A 21,845-nucleotide genomic window follows, 5' to 3' on the forward strand; every position below is an offset into this window, starting at 1 on the left:
TCTTTCACGTCTTTTTTGTTTTGCACATACAGTATTTGTCTTCAAAACACCAACTAAACTAATACATCGCGGAGGATCCATTGACTGAAACCACACAAAGTGAATAATATGAACTGTAAGTATCCCAAACTGTTACAGTGACATAAAGACGCCACTGGACAAAAATCAAGGTCGTTGATGTCAGATAACTTCAAAGGAGTTCGCTGCCTGACGACTTCCCTTCCAGACATTTTTTTTTTAAATTCAAAGCAACATAATTCACAAACATAATAATCTCCTCATTTCCTCGGCGTCACTGATCCTATCTGTCCTTGACACCCGTATGCTCCCTTCTTGCTCAGACCAGAACATCATCATCTGTGCCACTTAGGGGGCCGTTCAGACGTGGCTCTAACAAGCTTGTCGGGTGAACACGAACGCCAACTGGGCCGACTATTCCAATCTTATTTCATTGTATTACTGACTGTGCACAGTACGTTGATTCGCTCAGCTTCTCTTTGCTTCATTCTCATTCTCTCTCAGTGACGACAAATCTGTCCGTCATTGCACAACTGGCCTAAAAACAACAGCGCGTTTAGTCGTTGCAGATTGAAATTACTGTGCATCTTCATTTGCATATAAAGTAGGAAGGGAGATCCAATCAGCAACACCAATGGAGACTCATTTTAATAGCAGGTGTGAAATAACACACTTTTGATTGGATCACCAAGAACACTAGCATCAGTTGCAGGTATTGAACAGGACCTACATAATATGTGCTTTTGCAATTCAAATGCACACTGTTGGACTGTCGCCTTTCAATTGTATTTTGTGATGTGTGTGTGTGTGTGTGGCTGTAGACTCGAACTCAAAGAGTGCAAGGGTACAGAGTGTTCCCAGCTTCTGTCTGTTCTCCAGTCGGTGGAACGTATCCTCACAGCTTTGAAAACGCTTTGAACTGAAGAGACGATATTCAATATTCAGCTCCCTTCTCAAATGTCTCATTTGTGCTCGTCGATCAGTGAATTTCCACGCTCCTCGAAATTGACATGAACTTTACCGAACGACGACATTCGAGACGGTACCTACTGTGCGCACATTAGCAGGGGATGATGATGTCACAGTGGTATTTCTTAGGTGCAACTGTGTGTGTGTTTTTTTTTATTATTATTCATGTTGGTTGATGAAACCAAATTAAGCAGGGTGGGGTCGTGTATTTTAGATGAAACACTCTGCAGATCTTAAGTGCGCAATAGTAGCAGCAAAAGGAATCAAAGTGAAATGTAAATGTGTTCATGAAAGTTGTCAATCTGCAGTGAAAACTGGTTTCTTGGTAAGAACACACCCCTGTGTTTCTGCTGAATCACAACAGGAGATGGAGATGGTGGCAGCACCAACAGCTCACTCACTGTGCCTCCTCAGTGTTAGAGCTTGTCTCCTCTAATTAGGTCTACTGCCCTGTAGGAACCCAGCTGCATTTAGCATATCAAAGGCCATGTTCACCTGCATTTTTTTTGTGTGTGTGTGCGACTGTGCGTACGTGTGTTTGTGCAGCACCCTCTCTGTAGACGGAGGACAACCTGTAGCACGGGGGCTCAGCTCTGGGTGGATCGAGTGGCGGAGGCTCAGGTGCAGATGAGAAAGGTCGGCCATGTAAGCCTTAATTAGCTGACATTTGCCTCAAAGGCTGGCACTAAAGACGTGGGGGGGCATGTGTGGCTGCTGGAAAAAAAAACAGGCGGTAAGTGAGAACAAGGAAGCTGCTTTTTATGGCTAAAGGCCACGTTTCCATTGTGAAGCCACAGGACAAGAAGACGACGACAAAACAACAACTGGCTCCAGAGATAAAGCAGAGCCTCATTAGGAGGTGGCGCCTGTTAAAAGCCAAGCTGTTAAGGTGAAGGTGATGATGATGACCATGACTGACTTGTTCCTCCGACAGTGGACATTAAAGAGCGACTTCACCCTCTTTCACATTTCCACACTGCTGTACAGCAGCGGTACTCGTCTCAAACATTGATGAACGTTAGCAAAATCTCATGTTACACACTAATATATTCTGTACAGGTCCAAAAAAGTTGATTTTGTAGTGTTTTTAATTGAGATGTAGGAGCATACTGATCTTTAAACATGTGATTTTTGTCTACAAGTGCTATTGATCAATATTAGCTACATAAACCCAAACAAACAAAATAAACCTCTCATATCAGGAAAAATAAAATTGTAAATAAGGTTTTTAACCACCATCTTAAATAAAGAAGATAGTATTTTGTTTCTGTTCATTAAAATGTCTAACTAATGTTTAAAATCAAGATGTCCTCAATGGGCCAGACTCTGTACAAATAGAGGTTTTGCACTAAAATGGTCAATAATTCATAAACCTGAGAGACTCATGTGACCCACTCTAACAGTCACAATCAATACTCAGTTTCTGTGTTGCATTCAGTTAAATGATCCATGAATTAAATTCTATTTCCCTTTCATAGAAGGCGACATAAAAGAATTACCCAGCAATTACCAACTAAAGTCTCGCTATCAAAAATAAAGTGATAATGAAAAGTAGGTCAGACTACTCTGTGGTGATGATGTCTAGGGAAAGAGCCGTGCTAATATTCACAGGATATTTTCCTCTTAACGCAGCATGAAATGAGACTGAAGAGTTCAAGCATGTGTTGGAAAACACTGAAAACATTCAATAATGTTCTTCAGGGGTCAGAGTTGGGCTGTTTTTCGTTCACTTTTTGGTGAAAAACAATCAATGAAATGTCAGCTGAATTGAACGATATAGCCTAGCTGCTCTTCAGTTTCTTCCATGTTGCATATAAACAAAAGTAGCAAGACATTGTTTCTCTGTCGTCATCGTGTTAAACTAGACAATGTAAAATAATACGTTTGTGACCTAACAAATGGCCTGTGAGATCAAATGAATGTTTTGAAATACTTGAATCACCAAGTCCCTGGATTTGGACCAACTGTATCACTCCAGCTTCTAAACATTCATCAAACATTAACAATCACTAATGGCCTGGATTTATACAGCACTTTCCATGGCACCCTTTACAGAAACCATTATTCACTCAAACCACATTCACACCAGTGGTGGTAAGTGACGTCTATAGCCACAGCTGGCCTGAGGCACCAAACGGCCCCTCCGACAACCACCAAACATTCATACAGTATATACACATACACATTCCCACGAGGTAAGGTGTTTTGCCTCAGGACAAGGACACAATGTCAGCGACTGGAATGGAGCGGGATTCAAACCCCTCCGGTTATTGGACGGCCCACTCCCAAAACCACTAAACCATCAAGACGCAATTTGCAATTATCAGAGATTCTTGGGTTACGGCTGTACACGGTGCATAAAACTGTGACTGCCTTATGTCCAGACATCTAAAACCGACCTTCTGTTTTTCTTATTTTTTCCCCGCTCAGAAGAATCACAGAAAAATTCAACGATTATCCAAAGCACTTTACATATAAATGATTCATATGGCCAGAAAAAAAAAGAAAAAGAAAAACAAACAGAGCATCAGAGAGATAAACATGAAGGAGACGTATAAGATATATAAAGATCAACAAAGAGAGCCATGAATTGGGAGGATTAGTTGGGGATGTGCAGGCCTGAGGTGACCTGAGTTATATATTCATTCACTATGGGAGATTGGGAGAGTCATGGGGATAAACTGGACAATTTCAGAGAGAAGGAGGGACGGCATTGGTGCTATTCTTTTTGGATGAATTGAAAGAATGAAGTGGAGATCTAGTGACTGGGGCCAAAAGAGAAAGAGGGGAAGAGCTTTAGCGAGCCAAGGGTAAATGACAAGGGATTGGCAGAGAGTACAAAGAGCAAATGGAGAGAGATTGGTAAGAAAGAAAAAAAAGGACAAAGAGTGCAAAAATGGAGGTTTGGAAAAGAGATTTGGGCTCTTCTGAGATGAAGGGCCGGGAGAGCTCGGTGTTAGCTGATCCCCTCGTCTTTTCTCTCGGTCGACTGACCCTACAAGCTATTAGCAGGATCTAATGGCCTCATTACAGCCAGCTATCAGCGGCAGGGGGGAAACCCAACCCTGTACCTGCTCATATGATACCACACTGATACTGGAGCAGGCCGACACACCTGAGAACAGAGCCTCACACACACACACACACAGGTAATACACCCACCCACTCAAATCATTCAGAGAGCTCACGGCAGCTTGCATGAACACACACATATGTGTAAAGTAAAGGCACTATTTCCTTCCATGAGTGTGAACTGTGACTTTAAGAACACCTTGTTCTGATAATGGTGACAGGTAATTAATCACATTTAATGATCAACACACTGAGACACCTACAGTACTGTGAGTGTTGGTGCCCACTCACTGCATTTAAGGCACGGTTTTGTTTTTCAATACTAGTGCCAACGTGATGTCTGAAGTCTGGTGCAGATATGCAACACGATACTTTCTATAATATCTTTTATTTTCTATATTGTTATTTATCAAAAGAGTGCCAAGTTCTCAAATGTTGCCTGCATAAGCAACTGCAGAAATCACATTCAAGTCTATGGACCCGATCAACCCAGTGTGCACGTGTTTGGACTGTGGGAGGAACCTGGAGAAGCTGTATCAATCTCATCCACAATATTTTTTAAATAACAAAATCTAAGGAGCCATTTGTTAACTCAGTATTTTCATTATTTACATAATTTGTCTATTAATTTCACAATTATTCAAATAATTGTTTGGAAAAATGTTCCTAACAAGTTCCTCTGACATCTTCAAATAACTGGTTTTGTCTGATCTGAACAGATGGGAGACATTTTTTTATCGTTGGCTTTTCTTCATGACAGAATGAACTGATAGATCATCAGTCAATCATCAAAGTAACTGATCCATCAGTTTAATGTCTTCTTCATACTAGCCTTTGTTAATCTGTGCTGTGAACATTGTTTTGGACTCGTTGCATCGTGTCTGATGTTTTTTTCATGTTATGACTTTGGGCAAAAAGAGGGAGAAAAAAAAACCTGAATTGATTTTTTTCCCTAGCCATATAAAATCTTTAATTTAGTGGTTTTCCACCTTTCATTTCAGAATTTCAGACAATCTGTAGTTTGTGCAGTGTTGCTGATTTTCTGGGCACAGATTGCTGGCGCTTTAATCAGAGGCTCTTTCATGGCTGGAGCTGCTGGAGCTGCTGGAGCTGCTCTCCTCTCCTCTCCTCTCCTCTCCTCTCCAGATCCGAGCAGAGAGCTGTTGGAGATGCTGCCTCTCCCCTCGCCGTCACAAAGGAGAGTGGAGGAGCTCTGAAAGCCCCAGAAAGCCCAGAGCTGAGCTACATCACACACTCCACAAACCAGCAACAACAGCACACACACACGTGTACAGAGCAGCACACACAGTGTCAGAATCCCTCAGTTCTGAGTACCCACGCCTACCAGCCACCAAAGAGCGAGTCAGACAGAGACAGCCTCTGCCTTTGAACGTGAATTGAAAGCCCAACTACACCCACAGAGGCTAACGGCTCCAACCCAGCAAACTGCTGCCCGCCTCCCTCACACACTCCTCTGTCTGCACCTGGACCAGAGTGTGTGATTTAAGGGAAATCTACTAGAAGAGACAGAATGTACAGTATATGTACATGTACGTAGGTGTGGTTTTCATTGGTGTATAATCACCTGAAACTAAGAATTGTTATGGCTTTTTTTTTAGCTCAAAATCAATCATTAATATTCCCACTGAGAACAGGGCTGTGTCCCAAACCAGTCACTCATTCACTAGTGGACTATATAGTGAATATGCCATTTTGTAAAGCTGTCTGAATGTACAGTGATTAGGACTGACCAATTAATCTTATTTTGATCGACACTGTGATATCGGGTTCCTCTGATACGCGTCTGAACGCGTCCACGTGGCATCAATCGATCGTCATTGACGCGACTTCTTGTATTTAGTCGACTTACGATGTTTGGAGTTTGTTTACAGCATGCAGGCTTTACACTCTTCTCCTCTGTTTTTGGTGTATTTGTGTGGCAGTGTGACAGCACCACACTACAGGCCTGGTGTGTGTACTACAGCATATCGAGTCATTTTTAGAAAGACACAGGTATACACACCTGGATATTTGCTTATTTATCGCAAGTTGTACGCCATTACAATGTTGAACAGTGTCATCGCACATTTTGCTGATATCATCCAGGCCTAATGGTGAGAGTTATGACACCCTAGTGGACTCACTGTATTCCACAACACAGCATGGGAAGAAGTGTAAAGCCGATGGTCATCACTAACCAAGGAATATATGCTATAAGCATATTTCAATTTAGAAAACCCACCAGACAACATTGATCTGGCACGTTTTAATTGTGCGACAGTAAATGACGTAATTAACCGTACGGTGAAGTCGTGTCCGAATGTTTTCTTTTTTTCCCTTTCCATTTTACCAATAAACTCACTATATAGTCCTCTATATAAAATTCCCTTATATCGTGAGTAGTGAGTGAGTGATTTGGGACACAGCCCAGGTCGTCTTCTACAGTCAGCCATGTTTTATACAGTAGCCCAGAGTGAACAAAATAAACACCGGCGCCTCAGAAGGTATTTAACTCATTGGCTGCCAGCCATTTTCAGAGCAGAGAGCCCCATACTGCCAGCCATTTTAGAGCATTTTGAACGATCTTATAAGACCCACAGAATATTGTGTTCTATGACTATATAAACACCGAAACTACCAAGAGAAAAGTAGACTCTCTTTGTTCAATAGGAAAAAAAAAGTTTGTTTCTACCTTTTTCCGTTCTTTTGTAAACAGCAGTAGCTAGAACATAGGCTGGTTTCGCCAAAAACAGCAGTTTTTGACCAAAACACTGAGAAAACGAGCTTTTTGTGGAAAGAAACATGTCAAGCAGAACAGTGACTTTGACGTTGATATTTTTTGCTTTAGTGACACCTCACACATCTGAACAGTGTTTTCCTTCTATAAAACAACAAAAACAACACTGAGAAAGGACTTTTGATGGCAAAATAATAATTTATTTACAAATATCAGTAAAAATGCATTAACTTTTTTGTACGTTTGTAGCTGTCACATGACCTCTGCCCCATGGTCGACCACTGCTCGATCCAACACCTGTAAATTATAGAAATATATAGAATTACCATAAAAATACATCTCTTAGATGTAGTCAAGTGTGATGTGGAGTTTTTTTTTTTTTTTAACCTTTCCGATCAAAGCGATCCGCCCTTCTCTAAGCAGTAAAAGTTAGCTCGCTAGCAAGTTAGTTTATTTTATTATTTTTACCATTGATGTATTATATTATTACCTTCATGTCTTTCTGGAGCGTGGGGACGGGTCTCTGCTGCTCCTGGTTGATCCGGACGGAATCGCTCGGGTCACGTCCACCGAGCCGTCAGTTGAGCTGGGCTCTGGTCTGTGGTGACGCACCGTCAGCTGCTGACTCTCTCACTGGCCGCTCGGCCCGGCTTGATCGCCGGTGTCCAGCGTCGGTGTCGGTCGTCGGTGTCTTTTTCAATGATCTCCGTCATTTTCTCACGATCGCGACCCTCTTCCTCTCCGAACTACCGCGACACACACGGTACATAATGTGCCGACGTGCGGAACACATAGGCTCCGTGCATAAGTTTCTTTATCTCTTGTCATCTCGCTTCTTCTTCTCATACCGTAATACATGCTGATCTCTCATCCAAAGAGGGCACTGCTGCCCCCTACAGGCCGCTACACATCTTTACACTAGTTTACAAGCCTGATATTGATGGACAAGCTCCGCCAGACCTTCCTCCAGCCCTTCCCGTTGAAAAACGCAATTGACGTCTATCGACGTCAATGGCAGTGAACGGTTGTAATTAGATTGACGTCTATAGACGTCAATGGCAGCCAATGAGTTAATGTTTTGGATTTGAGATTCTCGTTTTGAAAGGGGAGGAGGAGTCCTTTTAGAGAAAAACAACTCTGACAAATGTGAGATGTGTTGTACACGTGTGTGTGTGTGTGTGTGTGTGTGTGTGTGTGTCAGTTGCCGTGTGTACACACATGGATAGACATGCTGCGTGTGTGTGTGTGTGACAGTACTGTAGCAGCTCATCTCTCTGGAGTCTAGATGTTCATTTCTTATTTATTGACACGTACCGAGTGCGACTTTTTTTTTTTGTTTCTTTCTTTTTTTTGACAAAGTTGAGCATGACAAGTCCACAGTCTAATTTGGAGCTGATTTCCGGGGGATGGAGATGGAGAGTGGCGCTCAGACACTGAGAGAGAAAGAAGCCGGTCGGCACTAAAGAGTCACCGCGTCAGAAACACTCGAGGAGCGTTAACAAAAAATGTCAGCTCCCTCCCTCCACCTCTCTCTCTCCCTCTCTCTCTTCAGGCCCGCCGCTGAATACGCCACTTTCTGCCAACATCTCTCTCTCTACAGCTCAGGCACGTGAGTTAGATACACAAGCAGGCAATTAGTGATCTTTTTGGAGCACACTTGCTGGTAAACATTTTATCATGTTCAGAACATAAAACCTCCTCCCATCAGCTAATCTGCCGCTGCCGCTGAGGGAGATTTCCGACAACGATAACACTCGATTCACCATTTCGAGGTGGAAATCAGAGAGCTGGCACCAGCTGGCACCTTAATCTGCATTTATGAAATATGAGCGTATAATTTCTCCTGCCCTCCCTCCACTTCCTCGTGGTTCTTCTTTTTCTACTTCTGCGAGGAAATAAAACATTAACACACTCCATGAATAAAGAATAGTTCACTTGAAGACATGACAAACGCTCGCCATTTCGAGGAGCTGATGGAGAGGAAGAGTAATGACTTCGTCGTCCTCCTCCTCCGTACAATCTGCAGCTCTCTATAGCATCTTATCATTTTAAGAGAGGACCCACCGAGACTGTTCCTTCACCTTCAATTAACCAGATAGGTGAATTAAAACCATATTCCCTTTTGGCAGCTTGGTTAAAGGCCTCTAGAGAGGAAGAGGATGAAGGATCAAATAAATTATTTGAAACAGAGATGCAGCTCCCTCAGAGATGGAGTCAGACGCTGAGCAGCCTGAGACTTAGAAATGAGGATGAGGGAGAGGAATAAGTACAGTAGGTGGAGAAAATAGCACAAGAAGGGAAAAAGGGGGAAGAAATACTGAGTGAGATTATGATGGGAAAGGTATTTTATATTCGTGTTGTGTGAGAAAGGAGGTGGAGGAGAGAGATCAGAGCTGCAGAGGAGAATCCTCCTCCTTGGCTTCAACAGCTGCAACAGCTGGATCTCAGTGCACTTCACATGAAGAACCAGATTAAATTGACTGCACAGCAAGACCAGCACCAACTTTGTGTAGTCTGTCCTCTAATTCTGTCTGAACTCAGCTCATTTGAAGCTCATTTGTTTCAAATCCAGATGAAAAACTCTATGGGTTATGTAATCTTTACAGATGGACCGAAAATGGCCAAATGATGCATTTTTGGTCGAAAATACTTTTAACAGTGAAACAGGCTGTTGTGATTCCCGTCAGCTGCCCCGCTCTCATCTGCACGTTGTTTGCAGCTTGGGGCCAAGGTTCGGTTTGGTTGACTAGGTCTGATAAATGCTTTCACAGTTTTGAATTTGATTAATTCTTTGAAAAGCATGAATTTTAGGTTATTCAACTGTAACGCCTTGACTTTAGTGAGGTAAGTACACACAGAGTCCCAGCCATAACATCAATGGTACAAAATTGGCATGAATAAATAAATTTCTTTCTGCGTTTCAGCCAAGAACTTTCCTTTCGGTGGATCCCTGGTAATCTTCTGGGAACGGTGGTAAACTTGTTCAAACAGGTTTAGGTGGTTCAAAGTGAAGTAGAGTATTCTGGGCGGGGACTATTTTCAGCGGTGGATTAACACACATTTGCTCTAGTTTAGTATTTACAGCAGTAGGATTGTAAATGTGAGTGAGACTGAGTCAAAATCTACTACAGTGAAATGAAATGACATAAACAACACTTGTTAAATGTGGATTTGGTCTTTTCAACAAGTCAATTATAAATATCACCCGCCCCATTATTTATTATTCAACAGTGACTTCAAAGAGTCAGACTGACAGGGCTACCTGTCAACACATTAAACCACTGTTTCCCTCTTTGTACAACAGCAAACAAACAAAACTGAAAGCCAAACAACACAAATTACACAGTATTGCATAATCCAGGCTTCTGTAGACTGATTGGTAGAGGAACACACTTTGCAGTAGCAGAAGAAATATCTGCATAAATGTTGTATTTCATTAAATTAATGAGCATTTTCAGCTGATTTTAGGCCTCGGGCCATGTTTCGCTGTGAGATTCAACCATCGTCATCGTTCATCGCTTTAACTGGCAGCTGAGGCTTGTCTGTAAGAAGCCGAACATTTAGTCCCTTAACCACTTTAATGTGCAGTATATATTCCCTAAATAACACACTGAGGCATATTGACTCGTTAAGAGTGTCTGCTGGCAGACAACATGTACGAATTTCCATTACGCGGATTCCAGGAGGCGCCGAAATGCACCTGAGGATTCAGTCAGAGATAAGTGGTGTTGATGTCAACGAGTCTGCGGTGAGGTAAACGTAACGCACAAATCTACACAACCACAAACACACACACACAAAAAAAAAACTCTTCCCCTGTCACACGTCTGCCATTTATCTTTCCACTTGTTTGGAGAGACTCATCAAGTCTCTGAAGGTGTCGTCTAATTGAGACTCATTCTGTTGTTAGTAATTCAGACTCCCCAGAGAGTTTACAGTTAAAAACACAAACCGACCATGAATCAGGCTGAATGAGATACACGACACCTCTGAGTCCAGATCATATTTCTGAACATGTTTTTCCCTTGCAACAAAACGATTACAAAACGACTGCTATGATGAAACTACGGTATTTTAATACACTATACACAACTTAACTGCACACGCAAACACATAGGAAACAGAACTGCGATCCAAGATTATTGCTACTGGCTACATGGTTATGGTTAAGTAAAGATGATTGTCTGGTTTACATAATACAACAAAAACAGTGACTTCAGACATGAGTTTATTTAAAACCACGCGGATCCACTTAGGTTAATCAAAAACATCTGAAAAGCAAAATGTTTTTAGAAAATTCTCACAATAAACCCGACTCCCTGTAGCTACTCATCCATTAGTTCACCACTTCAGATCTCGGCTCTCTCTTTCAGTTTTACCTTGGAAATAAATTAGTTTAGATAATCAGACTCAAATGTTCTTCTTCATCTTGATCTTGTCAGACCATCTGACTGCTTGTTAGACTTTATTCCAACGAATATCAAACAGATAATGAATAAAACAATGAAAAATACCCAATTAACAGTATAACGTTCTCTCCAATTTCAACACAATGCACATTGTAAACACTTACAGACCTATTTCTTAAGTCACCTGTAAAACCCTCTACCACTTAATAACCTTAATGAGGTAAATTAGCCTCTAACTTGCGTCACACTTGATGCTCAGAGGTTTTTATTTACCCCATGATGATGCTGCCCTCTTATTTTCCACCCAGCCTCTGTCAGGATGAGCTGAACTCCTGCTGTTAACCCCTCCACTCCCCTGAGGTTCTTCATATTTGTCATAAGGTAGCATATGAGGCAAGACCTCATTATTGAGAATAATTAGCAATACTTAAACACAGAGATGGTTGTTTGTCTTTGTTATTATAAGAAAGAAAATATCTTTACCCTGACCTCAGCTATACCAAAACTTCTGTCCAAACAGTTTAAAAGATATGAGAACAACTTTTATTCATATTCCTGAGTTTAAAATTTCTGTTTAACAAAAATGTGTCATAGTGTTTCCGTTTGGAGCTCAGGTGGGACCCACCGACTCTATTTTTGGACATCGGTTTAAAGGTTTAAAGTTAGAAATGAAGCCGCCCCATGAGAATAAACAGTGGTTCCCCTGCAACTCACTGCTGATATGTCAGTTTCTATGTTGACGATAACACGTGACGTTTTATATCAATATTCACTATCTAACTACTGTTTGACAACCTTCAGAGCTCTTTGGAAATATAATCAATTAAAAAATATTGAAGAACTTGTCAAACTCAGGTGGACGGTTATGCTTAAACAAGATTTTGATTCTCATTGGAACCGAGTTTGTTTATCCTCTCAACACAAATAAATATGTTATTATATCCATTATTCACTGTACAATTATCATTATCTTATGGAAATATCCCACATCCCCCATTCTGTTGCCTCTTGCTATAACATTTACTTCAGTACCATCCAGTTTATTAATCGAGGTGGCTGTTGTACTCACCACTGGGAGTTTTGACTGGGTACTTTTTTTTTTTAATTTCCTCTTTTTTTAGTATATTAAACGTGTATTATAAGTTTCAGAGTAAATTAACATTCTGAATAAATGACTATCTCACTAGATCACAGAATAGCAGTAATTAGTTTTAAAGGTTTCTCACAGTATCTCTAGTTTCCAGTATAATTCACCTCACTGAGTTGTAAAAGTTAGAGACAGGGACGTCAAAGTTTAATATTATTTCTGAGTGTTGTCATCACAGTGTGTGTGTGTCTGTGTGTGTGTGTGATGACTGCTTTGCGCGATGTATTTGTCGATTGTAATATTTGTGCATCAGTGTGTTCTGAGCTCTCCGCCTTTCAGAGGAGATGTTTATCTTCCTGATTAAGTCAAGCTCAGCTTAACGAGTATGGACACCAAACGAGCGCCAACCGTCTCCTGTCAAAGCCATGATCAAACTCGTCAATTACATAATTACGCACGTAATCGCCATGTTGCATGCGATTAATGTCATTATCATCATCATCATCATCATCATCATCATCATCATCATCATTTTCCTCATTATCATCAAAACCCTGAAAGACCAACGGAAGGAGAATGCATATGTGCACAGACATATACAGTACGTACACACACACACTCCCAGGGCATTAAGTGCACTCGCTTCAACAGAGTCAACACGTCCACATCTGAGGAAGGAAATTATAAATTCAATTTCCATAGAGATGAGCTGAGAGTTACTTTCAGCTCCTCTTTCTATTTGAAGCTAATGAATGCAGATTGAAAAGATGTTGATTCCATCTAAGCAAACAGCCCCAACACCTGCACATCGAGTGGCAAGTCTGTCCTCTCCAGCGCTAAAATAGAAAAACATAATTGAAATATTCATATGTCTCTGTGGACTGAGCGAATGAGGAAATTAATAATCTTTTTCCAATTTATTTCTCTCCCTCTCTCCTCTCGTGGAGCTCTGATACGTGGACAAGAGCAAGTCGTCTACTTTATATTAAACGGTGTAATTAGTTATCAGGAGGTGTTGATGAATTAGTGTTCTCCATTGCAGTAAAGTCGCCTGTTAATCTTGAGCTAAGAAAGCTGCAGCTGCTACGTTTGGGTCTGTGCTCGGTCACCACAGTGAAGGACAAGTCTAACCACTGGTAGAATATACAGTATAATACAGTATATATAGTGAGAATAAAGCCCTACTTCTGTGTGTCCATGTTAACAACATATGCACTCACATCTGGACTGAGTCTGGAAACACACACTGCGCTGTCTGGGGAAACATGTTGACTTTCATTTCAGCACACATGTGAACGAGTCAAAGCAAACACACACGCTGCTGCGTTAGACACGTGTCAGACATGCATCTCTCACTTTGCTTAGAGATTCAGCGACACACACTGCACAGTCACCTCCACAGAGGAAAGACCTGTTGATGTCATATGATTAATTTCAGCGTCCACTGTTCCAGTAGTCATCTGTTTCTAGGCTGAATCTGAATCTGATGCATAAATAAAGATATATTTTTTAGGATTTTATTTTCCACCAATACCGATAACTTCCTTCTTCTCATATCCAATGCCAATACTGGTAACAAATAAAATTTTTAATGGTTTATACACACACCTGAGGTTAAGAAAGGGTACGATTGAGTGAGAAAAGATGAATTCAACTTTGTAGCCCTGTCTTTGACTTAACCAAACAATATAACCGACATCACTACTGTAATCAACAACAAAACCGACATCACTACTGTAATCAACAACAAAAACAAGAACCGTTATGACTTCAAAAATCAACATTTATTATTGTTTCAAATCAACGACTGACTGAAAATGAGGAAAATCAAGGCAATGTTAGCTAAATATAATTAACTCTAGTAATGTCATTATCAGACATGGATCAGCCAATATCGGGCGGATAATTATCTGTACGATAGTCATGGTGCATCCCTAGTTTTCCGTCTAAAACACATGAGAAATGAGAAATTAGCTGCACACTGACACCACACATCCAATGTGTTCCTGTGGTAACACATCACATGGGTAATTAGACTCAGACCCTGGACGTTGTGCTTTGTACAACCACCCACACTGACGACCTGAGTTTGACTTGTTTGCAGTGACAATAACAATGACACAGTTGCTGGAGCGAAAAAACTGCACCGAATACTTTTCCTCCAAAATGGATTTGGCAGAGCTGATTATAATATATTTACAGAGACAGGGTGGCTCTAGATGTTTATCTTATCTCCTCTGTCACCGTGTGAATGAGCCTGTTATGTCTTAGGAAATTAGGAAGTTTCAGTGCGTTAGTACCTTAAGAAAGCCGTTTTCAACTTTTCTTTCACTCAGTATTATTATTCAATGTGTATTGGCAGCACCATCAGCTGTAACACGATATACTGTACCGAGCTCTTTGAGATGCACAATAACTTAAAATAATAACATTGGGCTGTAGCCATGTCTCTCTTGGCCTTGCAAGTCTGTGGCTCTGCCATAGCAGCAGATATTTTTTCTGCCTAAAAAGCACTTAACGTGCATTTTACAAATTAGATCAGGCGTTGACACAGCAAGCAGAGAGAGACTGAACTGGTGCTTTTCATGATGGCCGTAATCTGCAGCTCGAGGTAAACTGTTGTGTCAGGTGTGACCTTCATGTCGAGACAGCTTGACCTTTCTGCACAGCGCTGGAGCAGTCATATTACAGAATAATATAGAAGTGGACAGCCAAGGAGAAAAGAACAACGGGGCGTCTGGTGTTTAAAGTCAGTGGTGGTGGTGGTGAGAAAACCATGAGAGAGAGACAGAAGGAGGACACAGACTGTAGCAGGAGGAGATTATTTCTGTCACGTGCTCTCGGATAACCCTTCTCTGCATTAGTACATTTTATGAAACAAACCTCGGCGTATTGAACTATATCATAAAACAAAAGGAGGTGACTCACCTGTGTATGATGCGTTTGGAGCGGAGGTATCCCAGAGCCAGGGCCAGTTCACTGACGTAGAGTTTGACCGTGCTCTCAGAGAAGTGGACGTTCTGCTGGAGGTGGTAGCGCAGGTCTCCTCCCAGGAGCAGGTCCACCACCATGAACATGTCCTCCTCGTCCTGGAAGGAGTACCTGCCGGGGCGGAGAGGGAGGAAGGGAGAGAGTGATGTAATAGTCAGAACAAGGAGGAAAAACACGGTGGTGATGGCGAGAAGAAGAAACGAGAGGAGGAGAGGAAGGAGCAGTGACAGTGACAGCCACAAATAAGAATCACATATTTACCATAAAACAGTAGAAGGGATTCCAGAAGATGAAAATAGCACAAAACATGTTTTATTTTGAGTTGTGTGAAGCCATGCTGCAAGAGCGTGGGCGTCTAACTTTCTGGATTCTGCTGCAACATTGGCGATGCAACTCTTTTACCCATCAGCAATAATAAAATAAAAAAAATAAAAAAAGAGGATGACAAGCAGAAATTGAACTCATGTCAGGCTTGTGCACCTCAGGCAAATCAGCATTTATATAAAACAGTGGATGAGACCTCGGTACAAAAAGGTTTTGACAAGAACAAACGTTAAGAACAAAAAAATGAAGAATCAGCGTTTGGATCCCATGATGTCACGATGAGAGCTTCAACCTCTGGAGCCTCCCACGGTCTTTGAGGGTGGATGGCTGCTCCGCTCTTTATCACTCTTCATGCTCATCACTCCGTGCACAGGGGAGCACCTGCATATTGACTTGAGTCATGCCCGAGGCAACACTCATTATCATATCTTCAAGGCCACCAGGCTGAGGAAGCAGCCGTGAGACGCCGGTATAGACTTTGGAAAGAGTGAAGGAACTTTTTTTTTTTTTTTTTTTTTTTAAACTTTTCTTTGTCATTTGTCTGTTTTATGTTTTTGTTCATGTCTGAGGAAACTTTTTGTTTTTATTTACTGCAGAGCTGCAGAAGTAAAGTTTCAGGCCCACGTGATAAATATAACGCCCCAAAAAAGCAAGTGAGGATGGTGACGACAGAAAACATCATCTCTGCTCTGATCTGCATTAGTGGTCAACAAGTGGATTATACCAGCAGCTGTTCTTAACCTGACAGTTTTACTGAGAATCTGAACGACTCCTATCACATCAACAACATCTTTATTTATAAATCTGCAACTGCATAAATGTCTCTCTCTCTCTCTCTTTGGGGTTAGACTGTTGCTGTTTCCTTAGGATCAAACTACACAAATTCAGGACGATTTTCATATGATTTTATCCTGGCCGACAAATTTCCAGCATCAGGCCTGATTCTGAATGTCGGTAACGATGAACGGACGTGTTGTGTAACATAACTGAAGAACAGCAATTTTGCATCGAGGACGCTCTACAACGCCCCGACGGAAAGTCTAGCATGTTAAATGTTTTGCATTACTTCGCCTAGTCTGACATCTCCTACGACGTGAACCTTGATGTTGACCAATAGGATGACAGAGCGCTCTGATCTGCATCGTTTACACATGTTGAAGGTATGTTAGCTCGCTTCATGTATGCAATATAAGTTGATGATTTTGAGGTGTACTATTTGTCAATGTACCACACGTTCTCTCTGAAAGACAGACTGTCATACTGTCCTCTTCACAAGACTGTGGAACGGTTCCACAATCCTTTTTTCTTCCGTTTCTTTCTCATGTCTGAGCAAAAGGCCGCTAGCATCACACACAGTGCTACGGTAGCCATGATTGACCACCCCATGACCTATGGACTTGCATGGTGTCGTGGACAATGATTGGTTGGGGTCATACTTGTGGTGTTGCCAGTCTCCTGACAAAGAGATGGCAAGAATTTTTGCCACTGTGAGAGTTTAATCTGACATGGTGACCATCGTGAAAGACAAAAAAATTGTGTAGTCTGATCCCGGCCTCCTCATATTTTTTAAATTCCTAATACAGTTCATAATGTAAAAATGAGCGTTTTAGCTCAATAGCTTCCAGGTCATGTGGCCTATTTAAGCACCATTACACCTATTAAATGTTCCTTATATCAGTGTGTTGTCCAAAGATCTGGCAAGAAACACACAACTGTCTGCAGATGTGAAGCGCCAAAGTCGTACAAAATACCACTTACTTTTTATGAATTAAATATCATCTGAAGTCATTGTCAATGTTTTTTATTTTCCCTGTGCTTAGTGATTCACGCGTTCAGTACATACTGTACATAGCCAGTTATTTGTTTGCTCATTCATCAGTCATCCATTAGTGTGTGAGGGATGTTCTGCAGTCCTCCCGTCTATTCATCCATCAATCACACACACACTGACTTGCACAGAAAGCCCAGTGTGTCACCGTTTAAGAGGTTTGTTGCACAAATCATCAGTGGTTTTACATGTGGCTGCGTCCTGCTGGGGCCGTGCTTTTAGTCCCCCACCCCACCCTGCTCTAAACGACGAGCTAATTAGTCTCTCTCCCACAAGAAACTTAATTTATGCAAAAAGTGATTTACTTTTTTTTTTTTTTTTTTGCACCAGCCAACATTTCCTGGCACGACCTAAAGCACGGCACTGTGAGCTGTGTGCAACACGACGTCCTACATCTGCAACTTCAAATCTTCCATAGATCTGGAGGAGGCGGCCGCCCTTCTTCCTGAGCCACACACACACACACACACACACACACACACACACACACACACACACACACACACACACACACACACACACACACACACACACACACACACACACACACACACACACACACACACACAGGCTCCAGTTTCATTAAACACTTCCGACTTGAGGTTTCTAGCGGCAGATGTTTGCCAGGGCCATCCATCTTGGCTCAGACTCAAAGCTCAATGACCAAGAGCAGTTTATTTTTTTGCCACGTTGGTGAACTCCCTTCCTTCTCCAATAAACTGGAGTTGGTGCTTTTCTGCTCTGGATGGATGGGGATTGATTGAGCTGACTCCAAACTGTCTGCTGAGGCTCAGATAATGCTGAGACCACTTAACATCTGATTGGAAAGACTATCTGCCACATGCCTGTCCTGAAGACGCTCACACGTTCGCCAAAGTCACACAGGGCAACATGACAATACACACATCACACACACTTATAGTACACTGTACTGCTACAGTATACTGTTTCTGCTCTGCTACATCAGCTTTTAACAGAAAAAACAAGTGAAATTAAAAGTGTTCAGCAGATTTTAAATAGTCCATTTGATGAAAGTACAAAAAATAAAGAAAGGGTAAATACTTAAGGAAATGGTGTCCTTAATACAGATGTTTAAAAAAAGCACCTGTATGTGATGTATGTGCTGTATGTACGTATGTTTGCAAGCTAGTTCTTGTCAACATGTGTATATGCACATATGCAAATATGTGTACCGTATGTATAATGTTTGTTTATGTCCATTTGCTTAAGTAAAGTTGGAGTTGAATTTTTCATTGTACAATCAGTTATAGCCGCGGCCTATAAACCTAATTGTCCTTTTTTTCTGACACCTTCTGTCATTGTTAGATATTTATTTATTAAAATACACACATGAATTGTGTATTTATTTTATAGCAGCTAATAATGAATGAATAAAAGAAACCAGATGACCTAAAAAACACACACACACACACACACATTCAGAGGAGTGGACTTGTATAGTCTTCAAAGATTTTAATCTGGAAAATATCAAAGTTACTGCTGCTGCTGCTGTTAGATGTAAGGCAGCGATAACTGAAGCAACAGAGTTGATCAGTGTGTGTGTGTGCGTTTGTGTGTGTGTGCACATGAGAGTGAAAAAGGGAGGGAGGGTGTTGGAAAATGATACAACACTGAGTCTGGCACAGAGAGAGAGGAAGCTGAGATCAAACAGGCGTCATATTAACATCACATTCTCTTAAATATCAAAGCTACAGAGCACTTTGATTCAGGATTTGTAGTTTGTTTGTTTGAGTTTTTGTTTATTTGTGGGGGGGACTAACACAAATATCTCCAAATGTGGTCAGAACATTTCATATTTCATAATTATCCACACTGCTCCTGCCTCTATCTATCAATCAATCAATCATAGGTAGACTTAGTTTGTAGAAAACAATATTCCATGATACAAAAGCTAAACATTCATGAAAGTGCAATATATCCAAGTCCAAGTGTGTGTAAAAAATGTACATTAAAAAAATAAAACAGGCCGAACATGTGCGTGAAATATTAATAATCCAAACTGTGATAACCAGAGCTCAAAACAAACCACGGCAGAGGAAGCAGACAGACAGCAGACTGTGTTTACCCCCAAACTATCAATCATTTCATCTAAGTGTCTGATGCTCATTCTCGCTCTTTTAACAGACCTCTCTCTTTCTCAGACACACACCACACACACACACATCCAATGTAAATACCTCTAACCCAGCAGAGTTAGTTAAGGTGGAAAAGCGGCTGCTGTCACAAGCGTTTAGGAGACACAACGTGGACGTTAATTGTTCTTTTTCCTGGCAGAGAAACACCGGCTTCCTCCAGAGAAACTGCACTTTATTTATTTATTTAATCGTTGCATATAATCTATACAATGAGACATTTTCCTTTTTTTTTATTGAATATTCAAGGCTTTAATCTTAAATTTAATCATGCTTAATCTCTTAAATTTGGTCCCATTTCATTATTACCGGTAATTACTTTCTCTCATTGGGTATAATTACTTTTTGTTAATTAATCTTTACTGGGGATGTCCCAGGATGATGATACTGAAGATTGGTACCAATGTTTTAATGGGTTGGTATTTATCTGCTAAAATAAAGCAGAACAACATCTGCAGAACAGCTGTCGGTGTTTAATTTATCACTTTCTGTAAAGTATAACTCAACCTCACCGGGGTTAGAATAAAAAAGTCACGATAGATATTGGAAAAAGCAGGTTTATTATGACTTAAACACATGTAGCTACTGGATTACTTGGATGAGGAGGTTGTGTTGGTGTGAAACAGCGACACTTGAGTCCATTTACTGATTCGATGGGCCACTTGAGGCCCCAGTGAAACCAGTTTAATCGAGTAGAAAACTAGCTCTCATGCTCGGCTGAGGTTTCCAGTGTTTTGTTTTTTTCTGTCCCACTCGTCGTCACAGAGCCGAGATGGCAGCCACAGTAAAGTCTCCTCTGTGGTCTATAAAGAGGGTCGTCGGCCGAAGTAAAAACACACATATATACAGAGTGAGGCACACCAGCACCTTTTTTCTTCTTTTGCCTAAGCTCATATTATTACTGTTAATAATAATTGAATGTGCTACACAAACAGTATTAGGTGTTAAAGCTGCACATCAGCTCCGTCCCTCTGGGGCCGACCGCCCTGCTGCTAATTGAAGCCTCCAGTTTTTATGCTATTTCAGCAGCAGCAGCAATATCTCTCCACTATAGTTAAAGTGTAAATTGGTCTCCTATGACAATACAAAAGCCCCTGAAGTCGCTCTGAAACTGTGACATGATACTCGGAGAGAGTGTTTGAATATGAATGAAGTCTCGTCTGGACGGATGCCACCGCTGTCGCAGTCAATTAGAAAATGCTGCTTATTAAGGTGTGTGTCACAGGTGCATTCTGGGTCACAGAGGTCACAGCTATGTTACTGTTAATGAGACTGAGTATGTGACTGATATGATAAATATGTTGAAGAGCTCTAGTTTTTATACTGAAATACACCTGGAAATGAACTGACCTCCTCAGTAGAATGGTTTTGAAAATAAAAACAAAGATATAAGGTAGAAAAAAATGGTTATTCTCACTGTTCCAAATGCATAATACGGGGCCGTGTCCACCAAAGGCGTTTTTGGTCCTCAGAGTGTCTATTTTCTATACAGATCTTCTGACGTACAGCGCTCCCAGCGGTAGTGTTGTGGTCAAGACACCTAACCCAAGGCCAAGTCAAGACCAAGACTTTGAGGGGGTCGAGACTGCATCAAGACCAAGACCAAGCGGATGAGGGTAAGGTTAGACCGAGTAAAAATGTAATTGATTCCGATAATCGACAAGACCAAGACCAAGATCTTGACCTTGACCTTGGTCAAGACCAAGACCTTGAAAATGTGCTGATGTGACATTTATAAACAAAAGTTTCTGTTTGGGTGTTTCTTTGCTTCATTGTCGTGCTTTAAACCTGGATAACACACACCTCATTGTTTATCCCTCACATATTCAACAGCGGTTTGTTTACGTTAGCCACCTGCTGCCACTCTGCTACCTCCAACACAGCAGCTCCTGTCTGCTCACCGTCCTGACAGCCGAGCTGTTCAGCGATGCTTCACCGCACATCGTCCTTCACCTCATTTCATTGTCTTTGTAATGTTTTTGTCCCGTGTCAAACAAGACAGGGTGGTGAGAGACACACACAGGTTGTTGACATTGTTGTGACATACCTCCGTTCCACACAACATGATGCGTTTATTTGCTGGGTGAAAGTTCGGAAAAATTGACTTCACTCCGATAAAAAATAATTATCACAGCATTTTCACTGCGTAACATTTACATCTTCAGGTGTGAAAGGACTCATGATGATGAAAACCAAGAGTTTGAAAAAAAAATATTGACGCGTGAATTACTCACACAAAAAATACGTCCCCAGTGTG

The 21,845-nt window shown here is 41.3% G+C and overlaps 1 protein-coding gene across 1 annotated transcript in view; it reads right to left on the reverse strand.

Annotated features, from left to right (window-relative positions):
• The window catches only part of stk32a (serine/threonine kinase 32A), a gene marked incomplete at both ends in the record, with an annotated part of 69,577 nt that overhangs the window by 31,751 nt on the left and 15,981 nt on the right, over positions 1 to 21,845 (reverse strand). The window contains one exon of the mRNA XM_083986339.1: positions 15,221 to 15,394. Coding sequence (XP_083842465.1) covers positions 15,221 to 15,394 — 174 coding nt within the window. The remainder of the gene's footprint in view (positions 1 to 15,220; positions 15,395 to 21,845) is intronic.

Source organism: Trachurus trachurus (assembly GCF_905171665.1).
Source record: "Trachurus trachurus genome assembly, chromosome: 14".
Taxonomy (NCBI): Eukaryota; Metazoa; Chordata; class Actinopteri; order Carangiformes; family Carangidae; genus Trachurus; species Trachurus trachurus.